This window comes from Ascaphus truei, chromosome 4 (genome assembly GCF_040206685.1).
Source record: "Ascaphus truei isolate aAscTru1 chromosome 4, aAscTru1.hap1, whole genome shotgun sequence".
Classification (NCBI taxonomy): domain Eukaryota; kingdom Metazoa; phylum Chordata; class Amphibia; order Anura; family Ascaphidae; genus Ascaphus; species Ascaphus truei.
Window position 1 is genome coordinate 76,804,768 of NC_134486.1, and position 20,102 is coordinate 76,824,869.

General features: G+C 40.4%; 1 protein-coding gene across 2 annotated transcripts in view; it reads left to right on the top strand.

Moving 5' to 3' along the window:
- Positions 1-20,102, top strand: part of MACROD2 (mono-ADP ribosylhydrolase 2) — a 1,806,074-nt gene that overhangs the window by 1,236,656 nt on the left and 549,316 nt on the right. For both annotated transcript variants that reach the window (XM_075596064.1, XM_075596063.1), the window contains exon 7: positions 16,978-17,008. In XM_075596064.1, the coding sequence (XP_075452179.1) occupies positions 16,978-17,008 (31 nt within the window). The remainder of the gene's footprint in view (positions 1-16,977; positions 17,009-20,102) is intronic.

Genomic DNA, 20,102 nt, shown 5'->3' on the forward strand with positions numbered 1-20,102 from the left:
TGTATTACTTTCTGGTAAAACATTTTTATAAATAAAATAAATAAAAAAGTAAGGATCCCAGACGAATATTAAGGGAGTTCACTAGAAGCAGCTAACATTACTGATAATTTGCTTAAAACAGAAGGATTGTTTGTATTGTCTAAGTGCTACAGATCAGGAGTGTTTTATGTTTAACCAGGAGGACAGAAAACATATTGCACAGAATAGCTACCCGGGAGCCAACTTCTCTCTAAACAATGATGTTTGTTGCTGTTTCTGACAGTTAAAGGGTTATGAATATCACTTACCGGTATTTAATGTTAAGTAGCCAAAGCTGCAAATGAACTCTCCTCAGTTTCATACACTTTAGTTATACACATAAACTTATCATGGGTGGAGAAGATAGGTTTTCCACCTCAGTCAATAATTCCATGGATTGGTTCTTGTTCCAATTATTTATTCAGAGACAATAGAAAGCAATCTGCATCATATATGGCTTTACTGGCATTCTTCGTTATGAGTGGAGAACTGCAATTTCTGTTGGTATCACTTGAAGCATGGTTGTCAGCAGTTCTGATTTCAATACATATAGATAAAATAGTTGTACCTCATCCACAGACATCCAGACCTGCCCAAATATAGGCTTGCCCCAATTTCAACCGTCTCTCTCCAGCTGTGCTCTTTTCAGTATGTTCCCTTAAAACCTGCTGTTTCCCATCCTGTCCTCCCCTACATTCTCTCACCATCTCATTAGTTTGATGTATATGTATTATGACCTTGTACTTTCTTACATACATTCTCTACTATTTCTACAGTTAACTATTTAGGTGCTAGCTATGCAGTTAGTGTGAATGCAGACAATATGACGTCCCTGTTCAGACTTAAAAGCCTCCCATCTTGAGGTGGGACTACGATAACTTTTGAGCTCCTCAAGATAATGTTAGCCAGTGACATGACCATCAGTACAAAGGCTTAATAATATAATTTGAGGCTACCAGTGGATATCCTTAGCCCTTGGAATAAGCATTTGATTTGCCTCTTGTCACCAAACAAGGAACTGCCTGTCATCGGGAAGGATTGACTGCACAAAACTAAACTGTTCTTATTTTTTTGCAGTCATTTATTTGGGTTTACAGTTATCAGAGACTATGCTCTATGAAGTGTTTGTCATTGCAGTTCTAAAGGATGATAAAGCTCTCTGTTAAGTTTGGTGAGTGTAAGTCCCCAAATCCTGCATATACTGTGCACAGTATGTATTAATCCAGAAAAAAATTGAAATCATGCTGTTTTAAACTGAAGTACTTTGGCAATACTATATTACTCAGGCCACCTAAATACAAATGTGCTCAGCCTCTTTTGTACTGTTGGAGGGTAAAATATGTCCTAATACAGGGGTTCTCAACTCCAGTCCTCAAGACACCCCTCCCCCCTACCAACAGGTCAGGTTTTCAGGATATCCCTGCTTCAGCACAGGTGGCTCAATCAGTCCCTGCTTCAGTACAGGTGGCTCAATCACTGGCTCAGTTGAAGACTGAAGCACATGTGCTGAAGCAGGGATATCCTGAAAACCTGACCTGTTGCTAGCTCCTGAGGTGTTGGCTACCCCTGGTTTAGAAGGTCAACCAATAGCGATGCCTACACAGCTATATTATTATTTCCTTATATTCAAGGACAAATATTCTCATTCATCCAATGCATGTTCTGCCTCTATTTACTGTACCATAGTTTGAGGTCGCAGGAAGAGTTGTGGTTGCCCTAGTGACTCATGCTATCTATTAATGACGTACTGTAAGTCTGTGATGTGGCACCTTTTCCTACATTTGCAGTGTTTTTCCCAAGGGACTCCCTAAACTAATGTGTTCTGATTTGTAATTGTACTCGCGAGTCTAGTTTAAAAGATAACTTGTCCTCATTCTGTTCTAATCATTGTGGGTTTCTGCTAATTTTGTTTAGTCTCAGAATCAGTTGGGTTTAGTTAACCACATTTACATTATACTGCTTTCTTTCAGATACTGTATATTTTAATTGTTTTGGTCTAGCTATATTAATTATGTTTAATTCTTTTGTGTTGTAAATATGCGATTATGGTATGCTTCACAGGTTATACGCAGCACAAAATTATTTTATGCTCCCTTCTGTTTGCAGATAAAAATACTGGGCAGGCTATAGTGCAGCAGGTGTATATTGACCATTCAAGGCTTATGTATTTAAAGTATCCAGTCCAAATGGATGAGATTTCTTATAATGGTTCATAACAGCACACACAATTAACCATTCTGAGTAACATAGCTGTTGAAGAAAGCAGTGATACATTACATTTGCCATTTATGTTTACAATTAGAATGAATAGACTTGTTGGTGATTTTATTCATTTTGGTGTTCTTTTGTACAAAATTGCTTGACAACGCAGACACCGTGCTGCTATAGGGTTTCTGCTGTATAATCAAATACAAGTACATCTACTGTATTGAGACTTGTCACAAAGAAATTGAACATTGGATCCTCATTATGAGTTGCAAACAATTGCTGAGCAATCGAATAGTGTTGATTGTCTATCAAAATCTCCTTGCTGTAAAACTACTGTGCAGTAATGTTTCAGAAATACTTGAAACAGATTTTCTCAAATGCTTTTATCTGAAATTTTTTCTTTTAGAAATCTGGTGCTGTTTCTTTGCATCAGATTTCCAGCATTAGGATGGATTAGTAAACCTAATTTGTCTTTTAAAAAAAATAAAATTAAACGCAGTGTTATTATCCCTCATATTTTTCCTTACGCTCAGCACTTTCCCACCATTTAGGCAATCCATGCATAACCTTTCATCTGCAATTCAAAAATAAATTCCAGATAGTATCTTATCTTCTATTTCAACAATAATATCAGTATGTAGATAAAGAGATGGGCTGCTGCTATACAGAGATACCAGTTACGATTGAATAAATTCTTATTAAGAACTAAGAACAACTTTCATTTTTGACATAAGTTTATTTATTGTATTACAATGAGGGAGACGGGGTGAGGGTGTGGGGGACAGGGTGTGGGGGACAGGGTGACAGGGTGAAAGGATGTGGGTGACAGGGGGACAGGGTGAGGGTGAGAGGGGGACAGGGTGAGGGTGACAGGATGAGGGGGTGAGGGGGACAGGGTAACAGGATGAGGGTGACAGGGGGACAGGCTGAGGGGGACAGGGTAACAGGATGAGGGGGACAGGATGAGGGGGACAGGATGACAGGATGAGGGGGACAGGGTGACAGGATGAGGGTGACAGGGTGACAGGGCGAGGGTGACAGGGTGAGGGGGACTGGATAAGGGGGACAGGATGAGGGGAACAGGGGGACAGGGTGACTGGGTGGGTGACTGACTATTGCCCATAAACTCTTCCACCTGTCCTGCTGTCACACTGTTGCCCTCCTCATGCCCCTCTGCTCCTTCCTGCGGCCTATCACTCCCTTACCTCTTCCCTCCTCCCCCAGGCCTGGCACCATATTGCCCCTCTCCTCCCCCAGGCCTAGCATTCTAACCCCTCTCCTCCTCCCCTAGGCCTTCTGTCACTCTTTTCCTTCTCCGCTCCCCTCCCCCGGCCTCCGCTCCCCCCCCCCCGGCTTCCTCCCCAGGTTGGGGCCGCAGGAAAGGCTGGCAGACCCCGGATCTGGCCTGCACATGAGCCACCCTCGCCCACCCGCCTTGCTCTTCCAACACCCGGACCGCTCACCATGGCCCAGGCCACCAGGCCCGGCTGCCAGACGCCCACCATCTCCTCAGAACTAACCGGAGCCGTGGCGGGAGAGCAGAGGTGCGGCGGTGAGGGTTGCTCGGAGCAGCAGGCTTGAGGTGTTGCGTCCTGGATCTGACTGAGTCAGCAATAGGAAATAGGTGTCGGAGAGGATGGAGGTTGAGGGGGGCCGCAAGGGGGGCCGCATGGGCCTTAAGGGGGGACACAAGGGTTGCCAGGGGGGACACAAGGGTTGCTGCATGGGGGGCAAGGAGGGACCGCAGGACACAATGGAGGTAGGCAGTCTTTTGTTTTTTTTTTAGCACAGAACCGCGTGTGCTGCAGGGACGGCCATGAGTGAGTCGCCAGGGGGCAATATCCAGTCGCCAGGGGCGTCCAGGCGACTGGATTTGACGAACACTGTGTGTATATATATATATATATATATATCCCGGAGAGGCAGGTATTATACAGTTTTGAGCAAAGTACAACAGCTTAAAACTAGAAATTACAGGTGCCATTTGCATTTAGCCAGTTATATTGGCTCTCCACCACAATTTGCCTTAATATTACTATTTTCATCATGGTCTCATATTTAGGGGTAAATTCTATATGCTCCAAAGTGGCAGTTTGGACTATTTTTGGTTGAAGATCCCCATTGAAGTCTTCAAAAAATGGTCCGAATAGGATTGTGTATATAAGGGGTACAATATCCCAGTAATGATTTACTATTATGAAGAAATATTGCTATAGCAATGCTTTTTTGCTAGAATACATACATTTGACCTTTGTTGTCTTTTTCTAACAACTGCTTTTTAGCTCAGACCTGATCGCAGTCATTGTGGAATCCTTAAAGTCTAGAATATTAATCTGCATTGTAGACTGTGAGATTTGGGCTTTTGCTCATCACAGTGAGGCTTACTGGCCTATATATGCTTTAAAAACATACAGTACATTAAATGATAAAATCAAAGTAAAAAAACAGTAGACCATGTTTCATTGGACTTCCACTTCATTGCAAATGTAATATGTATGGCTAAGTGCGGATCATGTACAGTATGCCTGGCGGAGACGTTGACATTCATGTATTACCAAGAGAGAATAAAGTCACCTCCGCCAAGATTCAGAGGCCTAAGAATGATTTAAATGCAGGTTCGCTAGGGACAAAATCCGTATCATATTTTTATCATATGGATTTATTATTAGTCATCCCTTAGAAGAGCCATTCTGGTTGTTAATTTGTAATATCTGAAGATGTAAGACTTACTGTTCCTGGTGCTGCGAACAAACAAGCAGCAAAGGATGAGAAATGAATCTCTGTATGGTGCTTCTAATTCCCAGAATAGTGCAATGAAGGCAATATAGCCCAGCAGTCAAGGGTTGAGTCAAATCAATGAAAAAACGTATATATGTGACAGGGTATATAGCTCACCAAATAAAGCCTGATATGGACAGAAAGCATATAACCACCCTCAAAATGAAATCACAAAACAGCCCCTATATAGAAGGACTCCCAGTGCATTCACTATAGAGAGGGATGGTGTCCTGAACCAAAGGCTGGAGCCATGCAAATACCCTATAGTCACAGTCACAATGTAAGAAATACAGATAAATGACTCACATGATAGACCCCTTATGCTCCATATACGCGTGCATCCATCCGTTGTGTAGATCAAATATGCGTGGAGAGAAGGTAGAGCACTGCTGAAAAAAGTAGGGCTGGAGGCTGAGTAGTGAAAATTAAAAATGCTTTAATAGAGATGCATGGTAGCAAAAGCTACATAAAAAGGGTCCTCTAATGCATTTCGCGCTAAATAGCGCTTTATCAAAGAGTAACCTATGTCCCTGCTAATCCACTTTATATGCCAGTCAATGCGGAAGTAATTTCGCGCCAAAAATCAGTCAGAAAAAATCTGACTGAAATTGAGTCCCTGTAAGAACTACGGTGGCCTCATAGGGTAGAAATACCTCCGTTTTGCGAACAAACAAGCAAAAGTCTGCGGCGCCCGAGATAGAGTCTGCTGCGATGGAGCTGCGGGAGAAGTCCATGCTTCTGAATGGGGCCCCCGGAGCGTTAATTCTTGGGCGCCGTGACCGCGTGGGGCAGTGACACCAAAGACACTTGAGATTGCTACAAAAATATATTGGCCAAGCAAAATTTTTATGCTACTGTAGCTATGTTTCAACCCCATGAAGTTTAAATAAAAGTGAGCAGTTCCTATTAGTTTGAAAAATGTTTAGCAGAAATGTAAATACACATAAAAGTGTCTGTAATTTCCCAGAGCACTCGTATTTGCTTTTTTCAGTAAAAATGTAATAATAGTCAGAAGCATGTAAATGCTGTGCAGAAGGATGCATAAAAAAACATTATTTTCTGGTATAGTGCATGCATCTCATTAAGCAGTTTCTGTTGACATGCATCTGTGTTACAGATTGATTCAATTCATTTTAATCTGTATAGTGTCACATCATTTTAATCTGCATAATGTCGTATAATAAGTACACGGGTAAGTAGAATATCTAAACTGCAAATGACATACAGGTGTGTTTTATAACAGGTGGGGAAAAGGGTATATGTTGCTGTGATATGTACATTGTCAACCGCAAAATGTATGTAGCAATTGGTTGTTCTATATCTGTTTAACAACATAGACCTACGTTTTATATCTGCGTTTTATTTATTTTCTCTTGCACATTATACCAGTTGTTATTTAATATATCACAAGCAGCAACTGTGCTAAGCAGTAATTTTGTGTGTACCATTGATTAGAGATTTAATTCTTTATCCTTTACTCATCTTGATTTTCCCCCCAAAAATCACGAATTGGAATAATTTCCCATATTCCACCTACTGTAGTTCTTTGCATGAGCAAATTACACATTTTTAAATAGTTTACTTGCCCTTTAAAAAAAATCATTTTTTGGTAAAGTAACTGTGCACACTGTAATAAAAAAAACCAGAGACTGTACCACCAATGTTTATGTACAATACATGTACAGTGGTCTCTTTTGTGACCTTTATTGTTCATTTGTAAGAGGCATAACAATGTATCTCACATGATTTAGGTACTGACACATGGCAGATTAAGCATAGTGCAACATTGTATTAAAGATGGCAAAATTCAGTACACCTCAAGTGTGATAAGCATCAAGAACTCATTTATCATATTTCTTTAGACTTCAGTTTTTTTTGTCCTACTTTTTGTCCTTTGTATAGGAGAACTAACATTAAAGCATTGTTGATGTTTTCAAAATAGAATCTGTGTCTGCTTTGGCTGCTATTATGTTTTATTCAAGTGGCAAGTACCACCAAGCACAAGTCCTTTATATTTATTAAATAATCAAATAAATAGATTCATAGTATCAAAAATGTGTATGGTTTATTGCCAACTTAAACAACTCTAACATTTACATTTGTGTTTGGGATATTCATAAACATTTCTTGCCACTGAAAACAAACATTGTGGGATTTTTGTTTTTTAATCGAGCAAACATAAATTGTCACAATGTTTGTATAGTTTTGACATGATTTTTTTGTGATTAAACCTACTTGTTTTGCAACTCTCATATTTTATGGACACAATTGATTTTTGTAATATTTATAGCTGACCAGTAAATACTGCCAACAGATCATTAAACGATTTGTATTTAAAATGTCATGTTCAACAGATGTAAATGTCATGTTCAACAGATGTAAATGCCATGTTCAACACTGAAAGGTTGCACAATGTGAAATATGCGTTTTGATATGCAAATAATGCATTTATAGGAATAAATAGGAACAAAATACACTAATGATTTTAGTTTTGCTAGGTTTTTTTTTTGATTGCATTATATTTTAAGGTAAATTGTGTTACCAATTGTGTCTGTAGACGGAGATTAAGCCCTTTATAAGGGTACTACACTTGTTACTAACTATATTGAACCTCATGCATAGAAATTCTGATGAAATAACCCGTTGATATGTAAAACAATAATTTCTTATACATTTCAATCAGTTTTGCAACATTGGAATAGATCTAAGAAAATATAATCATCATAAAACATGCTAGGGAGATTGTGCAAAGTAGCATGTGCTCCAACATTTTACAAGAGTGCATGGTAACTGGCCTTAGCATAGCATTAAAAACAGTGACGAGAGATCTTTTGGAGACATCACTGCTTTCAAATTGATTAACATAGCTTGAACACCAATATCAAATCTTTGGCACCTTGGACAATGAAAACGAATGGGCAAGTTAACCATACAGGAACTATTTTCTTGTAGTAGCAGAATAGCAAAATAAATAGAGTAGCTGTCCAATCCCTCAGGAAATGATTGTTATACCACAATCCCCTGACCTCAGACATGGGACTTACAAGAGGTAGTCTCTGTGGCCCTTGACAGCACATCAAGTTTGAACAGCAAGCAACAGTCACATTGCTGGCCTCTGTATCAGATACCAGTAAAGGAAGTGATCCCACAAACAAGGTCACACATTTGTAAGATCTGCAAACAGGAATGTTTGTTTGGTAATAGGGTTCCACTCCTAGAGAGAAGCTGAATGCATCCCTCTCTGCAGCACACCAGAGAGAGGCCAGGTCCTGGACAAAACCTTGTGTAGTAGTCTGCTTCCTCTCCCAGTCACTAACATTCAGTCCACTCGTGATTCAATTGGTCCTGACATTTGAATCCATTGAGTTAAGTATCTGGCCCAGAAGAAATTCCTGGAATCAGAGTCTGATTCTCAGTGAGGACAACTAACAGATACGGTGTATCCAACACTCTCTTGTCATACCTGTGACACATTTACACATCTCTGATCCTCATTGTAGGCAACTCCTAAACTGGCATCTTTATCTGACAGAAAATGTAAGTGCTCTTCTTTGAAACCTGAAGCTGTTGTTGAAGAGCAGTCTGATCACAATAAGTCATGGATTGTCTTGAATTTAGAAGTCTGATCAATCAGATAAAAAAGATAACCACTAATATGACACACCTACTGTCATACTGAGTGCCTTTAACATACCTATTGTCAATCCCACTGCCATCTCAGCTGCCCATCTTATCTCTCTAATCTCCTAATATGGTCTCTCCCAGTTGACCACCTCACCTACTCACTGAAATGGCCACTCTCTTGACCTGGTTTACTCCTGCTTCTGCTCGAACCCATCTAACATGCCCTTTCCTCTCTCTGATCATCACCTCCACCTTATTACCTCCTCTCACTCCCACCTGCAAGACTTTTTCTGTGCTGCCCCCTCTCTCTACAATTCTCTACCACATACTGTACTATCAGACTGCCCCAGCTTTCAGATGTATAAAAACTCACCTTTTCAAGGAAGTCTACTCGCCTTACCTGTATCATCCAACTCCCCTCCCCACCAACCCCATTGAGATCAGCTGTGTGGCTGGACTTATTTCTACCTTATCTAACACCCCCCCCCTCCCCTAACCCAAAACCATAATAGCTTCAGCTGTCAGTCTGGGCCATATTCTAACCTGAGGCACACCTTTTCCTACAATAAGCAGCCACCTTACCTTCTTGTTTTAACATTGTCCCTCATTCCCTCTAGATTGTAAACTCATAGGAGCAGGGTCCTCACTGTAATGTTCGGCCTGCCCACAAGCCAGACGAGACCCCGGGACTGAGGTGGAAATGAGTAATACCATACACCTAACAGCAAACGGGGGCACGGCCGGAGTGTGGTAGTAGCGTAGCTGGTCCTGATAACAAAAATAGACAAAGTTCAATACTTGCCAACTCCGGTGTTGAATGGTAAGCCAATGGTCTAGGTGTAGAGAGGGCAGCGTGGTAGAGTGTCCGTAAGCCTGAGTCGTGGAGTGGAGAGAGCAGTGTAGTAGAGGTCCGTAAGCCATGTCCAAAGGATATAGAGGTCAGCAAGGTAGAGAGTCCAAAGCCAAGTCCAAGGGGTACCAGAGAGCAGCGTGGTCGAAGTCCAAAGCCAAGGGTCAAATTCCAGGGAGGTCAGCAGAATATCCAGGGACAGGAACAGGGAACTGAAAGACAAGAGAGCCAGGCACAAGCAGACTGCACCAAGGTACAGAAGCTATGCAGAGCAAGGAGGTAATGGTGAGGTGAGACTAAATAGTGGGCTGGGGTCTATCAGAGGTAAGGGGAGGAGCGGACCGGGGAAGATCCTGATAGGAGAGAAGGGCCTGGGGGGTGGACCTGGTGGAGCAGGGGCAGGGAAGAGTATGATGCGTGCGCTGCACCTGAGGAGGCGGGGTCCGGCGCCCGGCGCCAGTAAATGGAAGCCTGGATCCGCGCGCGCCCGTAAGGGTGAGGCGCGCGACCCGGAAGTGCGGGAGCAGCCGTGGGAGAGACCGCGAGGACTGAGGCATGGCGCCGGGGAGCCCGAGCAGCAGGGAGAAAAGGTAAGGAGGCGCTGGAAGCGGGGGTACCCGCAGCGCGGATCCTTACACTCACTTATTTTTATCTGTTTGTGCATGTTTGTCCTCATCTGTATGTAACTGTTTATGCTTATGTAATATACATAACTCTGTACCCCATTGTACCACGCTGCGGAATATGTTGGAGCTTCACAAATGAAAGATAATAATAGGAATACATCAGTAGAGGGGAGCATAGTGTGCAGACATAATAAGAAAGTCTGTAGGAGATTGTGGCAATACCCACGTGATTTTAATGCAAGGGAATATCATGCGCTTAAAGACCAACATAATCTTTGGAGAAGCTAGAAGAGGAAGACATAAAATACAGTTATCTTCAATCTTCAGATTAGCATTGTTTGCTCAAGGCAGAGATTCTGTATAGTTTTGTTAGTAGAGAACATATTATCCAGTATTGGGAAAATACTACTTCACAGTGCAAGCAGATATTACAGTACATGCATGTGGGTGGCACATCCGCATTCCAAATGTCAACATTTGTATTCTTTAAATACACACTGGCTGTCTGAGAAACTTCACCACACTTACTGTACCAGAGAATTCTGTCATGTTGGCCTGTGAGTTAATGAAACATTGACTTTTGCCCTAAAAGAAAGATTTAATATATATTTTACTGGGATGAAACATGTTATTGGGCAAGCTGCTTGAATGTTATCAATGGGTGGATATAAAAGGGAGAGCAGAGCAATTTGTCAAATAACACAAGTAGTTAATCGTAAATCTTGATCACAACAGATGGATGTACAATAATATTACATTATTTTAGGAAAGAAAAACAAGTTGTGGCCTTTGTCACACTCTCCTCCTTCCAACTCCACTATGTTTTATATGAACTTATAATTTTGGTGCAGGATTGTAGTCAACAATTTAAATTAATGTGTATAACAAACTAAATAAAGACCAAAATCAAGCATAATTGTAAAGTAATAGGTATCCAGAGGAATTATGTAGGGTGTTGTATTTGGGATGTGGATTATCACTTACCTCTTTCTTGTAGAGGAAATATTGAAAATAATATGTGGATTAGAGCATTGATGAATACGCAGGATTTATTAAAATAATGAAAAGGCAAGTAACCACATTTAATATATAGAAGTACAATGAAAGCAGTCAATCCATGAATGTCGTAAGAGTTCTATGTACATATCTGTACTACAATCTTTCTGATACTTGGTAGATGCTGTGAACTCTTAAGTCCTATGATCAAGTGTTCTATTGTGTCCAAGGCAGTTTGGACACCTCTGGAACCGACAAAAACTCGAATACATTTAATTGTTTCGAGAATAAACAGCCCAGTACTTACTAACTGTAGTCAAATGACTGACACATTCAGGGCAGCTTGCCTAGGACTAGTCTCCTGGGTTGTTGAGCTTGGGAGTGGCGTCTGTCCCGCCTGTTGGCAGCCCTATGAGTCCTCCTCTCTCTCAATCACATACACCCCCCCTCTCTCACTCCCCCTTACCCATCTTCACCTTCCTCTTACTCCTCTCCCAATCACCTCTCTCCCATGCCCCCTCAGTCTCAGTCCCCCCACTATCCCTCCTCTCTCACCATCTTTCCATCTCCCCTTTCACCTCCACTCCCCTCTATCACTCTCCCCTCTCTCTATTTCCCAATCACTCTCCCCTCTCTCGCCTGTCTCACTCTTTCCCTCTTTCTCTCTTGCTCTCTCCCCTTCTCTCTCTCACACCCCCCTATTTATCTCTCCTCTCCGCCCTCCTTTTCCTCTCTCCCACCCTTTTTTTTGCTCTCTTTTCCCCCCGCTTTCTCACTCTCCCCTCTTGTACCTGGTGCCGAAGAGCTGCCCACCCAAGGGGTGGATACCAGAAGTAATGCCTGACTTCTGGTCCCTCCCCCCACCCCTGTGCCAGATGTTGATCCGCTCCCACCATTTAGGTGAGTCTGGACACAGTGTCTAGGTTTTTGTAATTACCACAATGTCTAATATTAACTACTATGAGATTATTTAGCTCTTTTGGTGCCCCAAAACATAGTCACTACATCATGGAGTCTGGCACTCTAGGGACCCCACAATGTAGTGGCTACGTCATGCCCAAGGAGTACTTGTTTTTCAGGTTAGATCGTGTCGGCACACAGGACCTGATCTTCAGTAAATGAAAAATGGAACAGAAATCCTCTTCTGTTTCCGGGTTAAGGGTCACTGCTGTCATTTGACTGCGCTTTGCTGGAGGGAGTGTTGCCCTCAAGGGGTTAATATGCTGTCCACAACATTTAGGTTTTTTTTTTTAAATAGAAATAAATATCTGTTTTAAAAGGATTTCTATTCCGAATCATCACATGCCACATTGTTCTTTTGGGTTAAATTGAAAAGGATTTGGTAAAATAAAAAAAAAAAATGCAATCTTTCAGTAGTTAAAGAAAGTTTAAGAATAATAACATTCCTGGATAGAATACGAATTTGCCAGTGTTTTGTTCTTGAGAAAAATTGTCAACTCAAATGTATGTTTAGCGCGATACATAACAAGTACATTTTATTTCTTTTAGCACATGAGATTAAAAAAAAACAATATGTAGACATCTTGAATTAACTAGGAAAGAAAGGATCCCTTTTTTGTGGCCCCTGATGAAGCCACGCAGGTGAAACATACGTCGGGTACGTCTGACGTCACATCCTCAGTGACGCCGGCTCATCGGAGAGGTGTGGGCGCGTTTATGGTTAGAGCGCTTCGCAGACTGCATTCGTGGTCAGCAACAGCGCTCTAACTGATTTTGAAGATATACTTATTCAACTAGATAACTTTCTTTATCAATGCAGCACCAGCATCTATATTGATGTTGTGTACAACTGTAGTTACTTTGTGAATTCATTGAAGTGCTACTTTGTGTAAAAACTCAACTAAACAGTTTCATTTTGCAACAGTTTAGTGGTAAGGGGTTGCAAGCCTGGGTTATTATTCTGTGACTAAACAGAAGGCTATACGGTACACTGATTACCTTAAAGACTAAGTATATTCAATATCTATCATCCTACTGTATAAGTGATAGGATACAAAGTGGCTACACTATTACATATCCACTTGAAAAGGTATTACCTGCGCAGATCATGAGCTTTAAGTTGTAATTTATACTATAAAATGTATGCATACTAATAATAAGCTTGATCATTAGCACATACACACCCTCCGTCATTTTAATTGATTTTATTTGTATTGTTTTGTCCGTTCATCGTCCTCACCTCCAAACATTATTATTTTAACTAACATTAATAAAGTTTCATTTTTATATTCGGGATGTTTTCTTCAGTGCCACACAAAGGGATCCTTTCTTTCCTAGTTAATACATAATCCTTAGTCCCTGTGAGCTACCCCCCCACCGCCCCCCCCCCGTCACTGTTTGGGAGTTTCTCTAGTAACTAATTTTGCCCTCTCTTCACGTTGAGCAGGGTTAACATACAACTTTACAAGCGTATTTCTGTGTATGTAGAAATCTTGATGTTTAGCATACTGCACTAATGAAATAAACACGTGACTTGGCACATGATTCTGGTCTCGCTGTAGGATTTGACTGAAAAAATGTAGTAGTTACTTGAATGTCCAGAAGCTCAATAATAATTTCTTTACAATCTGTATTGATTAATTAATGAGCTGTTTTATCAGACTCCTGATCATACTTACAGAAAATAATTGAATCGTCTTACTGTACAGCCGCTGTATTTTATCTTGTGCTAGCGAGTACGCATTTACCAAAAGAAGCCATTGTTATAGCTGAACACTTATACTGTTTAATTAGTGTTACACTGTATGTGGCTGTAGGTGACAGGTGGGCAACTCCAGTCCTCAAGGGTCACCAGCAGGTCAGGTTTTAAGGATATCCCTGCTTCAGCACAGGTGGCTGAATCAGTGGCTTAGTCGAAGACTGACCCACACCGTGCTGAAGTTGGGATATCCTGAAAACCTGACCTGTTGGTGGCTCTTGAGAACTGGAGTTGCCGCCTCCCCTCCCTTCTGTAGGTATTTTGTTTAAATGTGTTGTGAAACCTTTACAGCGGTACAGTACGTAAAGGAGTAGTTCCCCCTGCTTCCTCCCACTCCCACCCCCTTTTTCTTTTCTTTATTTGTGGGAAGTAGGGGGTCCCTGGAGTTGAACTTATTTTCAGCTCCTGGTACCCCTTGGTCCTCGAGGTGCTTGCCAGGGAAGGTGCCATTGAAACCCCCCTCACCTGGGCAAACAAAAATGCAGGACAATAAGAAGCTGAAATGTCATTCCCTGCGGCTTCAGGGATCCCCTGCTCCCCAATCATGGAAAGGGGTTGGTTTGGGGGGAAGGGACGGTGTGTAAACGGTTGATTTAAAAGTGTGATACAGTTAGGGGCGTTTCCTCAGCTGTTGGTGTGCATGGATCCAGTCAGGCAAGCTTGTTCTATACACACACACACACACCCACACACACCCACACACACACACACACACACACACACACACACACACACACACACACACACATACACACACACACACACACACACACACACACACAATGTGTCACAGCATCCGTAGGTATCTTGTCAGAGGTTGCTGGTGATGGTGGTTATGCTGGACTCCTCCCCTGCTCCTATTATTTGGGTTGGAAAATAAAGAGAAGTGGTAGTGGAGGATGCAGTACAAGAGTATGCGGCTTATTCTAGTAGCTTCAAAGGTTTCAATACCAAACCCCACGGGTTGGCATGTTCACAAGTAGCAGAATGAAATGTGAGAAAAGAAAAAAAAACCGGTATTCTCTATTGCGAATCACTTCTTCTAAACCGCTTCTAAAAAAAAGTGACAAACCGCCTGGTTTAACAGCCAATCCGCACGGCTTCTGCTTTAGAAGCGGAATGGCCAGAGGTGGTGCTAACTCCATCCCCAGTCTGATTTATGGGGTTTGCTCTCATAGCAAAACCCAGATTTCAGACTCTGGGGTGTAACTTGCAATACCAATCCCGTCACCCTTTAGGTGATGTTAGAAAAATACTACTGTAGTCTTTAGAAATGGTTTGCAAAACAGCTACTACAATAGCAGTTGTGGGTAAAAAAAATTGAGTTTGAGGCTTTTTTGGCAAACCGGTCAGATTGTTAGAGCAAGTATGAAACCACTTCTAAAAAAGTCGCTTCGACGTGGTTTGAACATGCAACAAGGGTTACTAGAATAGGCTCCTAAGGCTATAAAGCAACTCTTGTTGCTGATTAACTGAAGATGGGCGTAACCTTCCTCCTTGTGGTCAGAGCACATGAGGTGGGATATGGTATGTGGCTTGCAAAGTCTGAGCGGTTTATGCTATGTATTTGTGTTTATGGACTGTTATATATTATTTTGGTGTTGCTTATTAAGGTAAATAATAAGTGCTTTGGCTTTTAGTGTGTGTGTGTGTGTGTGTGTGTGTGTGTGTGTGTGTGTGTGTGTGTGTGTGTGTGTGTGTGTGTGTGTGTGTGTGTGTGTGTGTGTGTGTGTGTGTGTGTGTGTGTGTGTGTGTGTGTGTTATAGGCCTACTGGGATTTCTCAGGCTGCAAAGCGTGATGAAACTTAATCAAATCTGCATCCATAAAAATTGTTATGTTAAAATCATATGTTAGAGCATTACTAATTCTACAAATTAATGCATTTTTATATTCCCAGGAATGCTGCTTAGTGTTGGACTTTATTTGTTGCGTTATGCTACGCTATTTTAGTGACAATTCTGAATTGCCAATTTGACTAGCTGTGTACTATATTCAGTAGTACTCCTGGCCGAAGGTTGGGTGCTGTGCCGAATTTATAGCTCGGCAATTATATGATGTAAATACAAAGGAAATGGCTGTTCTTCCAACCACATTTAATCCATGCCTCCTACTGCTGCATCTAGAGAATTACAGCATACCATAAAGTGAAGCACAAATGGGTTTAATAATGTTTGCCCCATACAGCCTCACAGAAAGGAAGCAAGGATCCAACGTTTTCATAAATAAGGAAAAACAAGCAAAAAACTCAGAGAATACTTGATGTTGTCAAGGGCTACAAAATTGGGGGGGAAAGTGGGAAAAATGATGGGCAAAAAATAGCACTAGACTTGTAAAAAAACAAATTCATGTTAGAAGCAATGGAGATTGATGGCTTGTATAAATCTGCTGCTTTTTCTTCCCCAGTTTCTTTAAGTAATGAGTTCATGCTTAGGAAGTTAATTTGATTAATATACAGTACTAAACAATTTAGTATTTAATATAGTTTGACTCTGCCAAGTGTATCTGTGGCTAGGGAGCAGAAGTGACAAACCTGATGACTTCAGCATGCTGGAATTATGTATGACAACTTGTAAAACATTTTTAATGAAATGCAGTTAGCAATTTGTCCACACTTTTATAGTCTATTTAGTATTCTTAAATGTGTGCATAAATGTCTCATATATAATTAATAGTGCCTACTTTCCAGTGAAGTGTAGCTTATATATTTCTGTAAATTTCAAATCATGTTCACTAATGCTAATTTCTTTAAAGCAAGAGCCCTGGAGAAGTGCTACAGCATAAGACACCTACAGCATGCTGAAATCAGTCCTCTGGTGAAGCACTGCTTGGTATATATAGGCCGCAATGTTAGTTTGTTATGTTTACGCTAAGAAAGTGTAGCAAAAGACCACTCTGGAATAGTCATGCAGGAATCTGCACTATATTATGCATGCCGGCTTCTGATGATATGATGACATTGGCTGCATACTGGCAGTGATATACTGTACACTGTAATACTTGTTCTTCTTCACCTATTAACTGTAACATGTTTACTTTTTTACACATCTTATATAGTTTCATCAAATGACGTTCGCCATTAGCGATGACTAATAGCTATTTTTTTTTCAAAGGTCAATAATTGCATTCATATAATATGTTTCTTGTTGTTTCATTCCAGGCTTTCCCTTGCATTTCGACTGGAATTTATGGTAAGTGAAATATTTGACATTTGTTTTTTTCTTTCAGGTAAGCATTTAATTCTTTTCAAATTACTATACAATGTTAACTGCCAAAATCTAGAATATTTCTTGGTTTTAGTCACCATTTATTATTATTCATTTCATCTATTCTGACTGTGATTCTACAATGTAATCAGATTTCATATGCATCCCTTCTTCATCTCTTACAACACAAAAACAGGTAAGCGCTGATGTTTCCCGTTCAAAGTCTGCAAGTACTGCACATTGAAGACTTTATGGGGGAAATGCATCAAGTGTTGGTAAAGGTTGTCAAGTCAATGGGAGTTAACACTGGAACGGGTGTGATAACCCGTACTGACATGATGCATGTGCCCTTGTGGAGTGGAACAAGAACAGTGGTTGACACACACACACACAGCAAAAATAAATAAAAAATCGGTACATAAAAGTTCATTATATGCTATATAATTTAAGTGAGTTAAATAAAGTTAATTTAATCTGCATGCCAGTAATTCTTCTATTCTTCTTCTTCTTATTATTATTATTATTATTTAATCTACATGCCAGTAATTCTTCTATTCTCTCTTATTCAGTATCTCGTATCAAGTAATACAACAAATAATTCCACATTATTTTTAGATTAAAAAATAATCTCTAATTTAGAGTGTATATGGATAATTCATTCATTAAACTGCAATGGTGCCATTCGGGGCACTACTGGTCGGATTCTCCCATTGAAGTACATCAGAGTTTCCATGCCATAGTGCTCTGGTCGCCACTCTCAGAGTTGACACCATGGGACTTTAAACCACTGACGTCTAAAGTTAATTTCTGCTCTGGGATGATTTGACTTTAATATGTTAGGTTATTATGCAGCATCTTGGGTAAATGTACAAAAAAAAAACTACTGTAGCTGAACCAAGAATAGACCCCATCCTAGCAGCAGGGGTTTCTGTATTGATTTTTGGTGGAGATTGATGTGCATTACAAGAAGAAAGGAGTTCCCGTAAATGTACCTAAATAATGCTATTTATGTCTCTGATTTCTAAGCAAAAGAAACTCTCTAGACTGTTTAAAAAAAAAAAATAGTATAGTCATCTGTTTATTTTTGTTGGAGTGTCATGCAAATGTTATGCTGCTTTAAGGAAGCTTTAAAGGAAAGTAACCATATGTTGAACGCTGATAGAGGCAAACTTCATCTAATATAATGAAGAAAAGCCATCTGGGCCATGGGTCTTATCTTGCTAAAGGGCTTTAACTGCCTTGAGAATTTCATCAAGGCTTAGAAGATATTCTACAGTGTAGTCTAGCATTATTACCTAAAGCTAGAATATGAAGGTTGCTGTTATGGAGATAATGGTGTAACCTTTATTCATTTATTAAACCCACAGGAGACTATGACCATTCATAGATGTGCTCTAATTTGATACATATTTTGGATGATATGCAGATTCTAGTTCTTTGCGTATTACAAATGTACAGTATAGAACTATAGCTTTAATGTCTGAATTTCTTTTCTTACGCTTTGTCTTGTATTATGTAATCTTGTACCCTAGCCAGAAGATCAGCTATTTTTCTGATTCTCTTCCAGTTTGTGTTGTGTAAGATTAATACATCCTTTCTCTATTCTTGTATGAAGCTACACTAATGTGGTTTATTCCAAAAATGGTTCTTTTGTATGCTTGTAGATGAAAGAAACGCAAAGTTATTAGCTGTCAATATAAATGTTCTTATTATTATTCTTATCTACAATATGTGATGTTGAGACAGTGGCTGGGTCATAATCTTACCATGTAATTGATTTGAGTGGACATAAGATAAGACATTCTGTAGTAATTTAGACATGGCTATAATTAGAAGGTGCGAAAATATTGTACTTGATGGATTCAGAATTTTTTCACAAATATAAAAATAAGTATGTCTACAGGGCTGTAATGATGCACAGCCCAATCTAGGAGCAGGGTGACCTTCAGATCAATTATGTTTTACATTTGTTACAATTAACTTTTTTAGTTTACTTGTCTGGCTGCTTCTGGGCATTTATAGTACATTTTACATTCCAGGTAATACCATTAAGGACAACCTATATTATGTGACCTGTTGACTACTACTGTACCAGGAAATTACAAGGATTTTAATTGAGCAACAGGGTTTGTCACAAATGGGCACACTTTAAAACTGTCACCTGGGAAGCTTGACCTGTTATGCACAATAACTTGGGCTTCTGCCTTAATAGAGTTCGAGGCAAAATTCCACAGAGATCTCAGAGTTTCAGGGGTTGGTTTAGGAGAGCCATTGTCACAATAGGGATATACTTCAAAGTTCAGTGGACGCTATTTCCAAAATGTGCTCTCTGTTGACTTTTGGAAGACAGGAGCCACTGTGTCTCTGGACATGACCGCTTCTTTCGACATGATGGAGCATGTTTAAAAAAAATAGATGACATCTCTCTGTCCCTCATGTCTTTCCTGGTTACTAGTCTTTGCAAACAACCCTGCTTTCCTCGTGTGTTATATTGCACTTCTGCAGTTGTCTGAACACAATACCACTGACAATGACAGTGAAGACCTCTAAGATCCTTCCTTAAAGCAGCAAAGCAAAGCAGCAAAATGTGGGCATCACGCAATTTAAAAACAAATAAATTATTACAGGTTTGAAGCAGGTGGTCTTTGGAGGTGAACCCCATTAGTTTCAGCTCCGGGGATCCCCTCCTTCCAGAGGTGCTGCCGTCACGGCTTCCTATTGGCCCGCGTGAAGCGGGAAATTTAAACACCGCCATTGTTGGGCACAAGTTCCCTGGCTGCAAATACCGGTAGCAACTTCGCAGGTAAGTATCTCTGCTTCAATCCTGTAATAAAAATGTTCAAAATGTTAAATCTCGAAGTGCAACATGTTTTGCTGCTTTAAAGGTTCCATATAGAAGGCAACAAATACAAGTTTAGATGTCTTTCAATTTGATACAGCTTTTGGACATTACGCAGATTCAAGTTCTCACTTATTAGTGTAATTCGCTTCTTTAGGAAGACTTGATCACACATACTTTAAGTAAACTTTTAACTTTTTTGCTTATTGTGTAAAAATGTGTTTGTTTCTATTTTTTGTT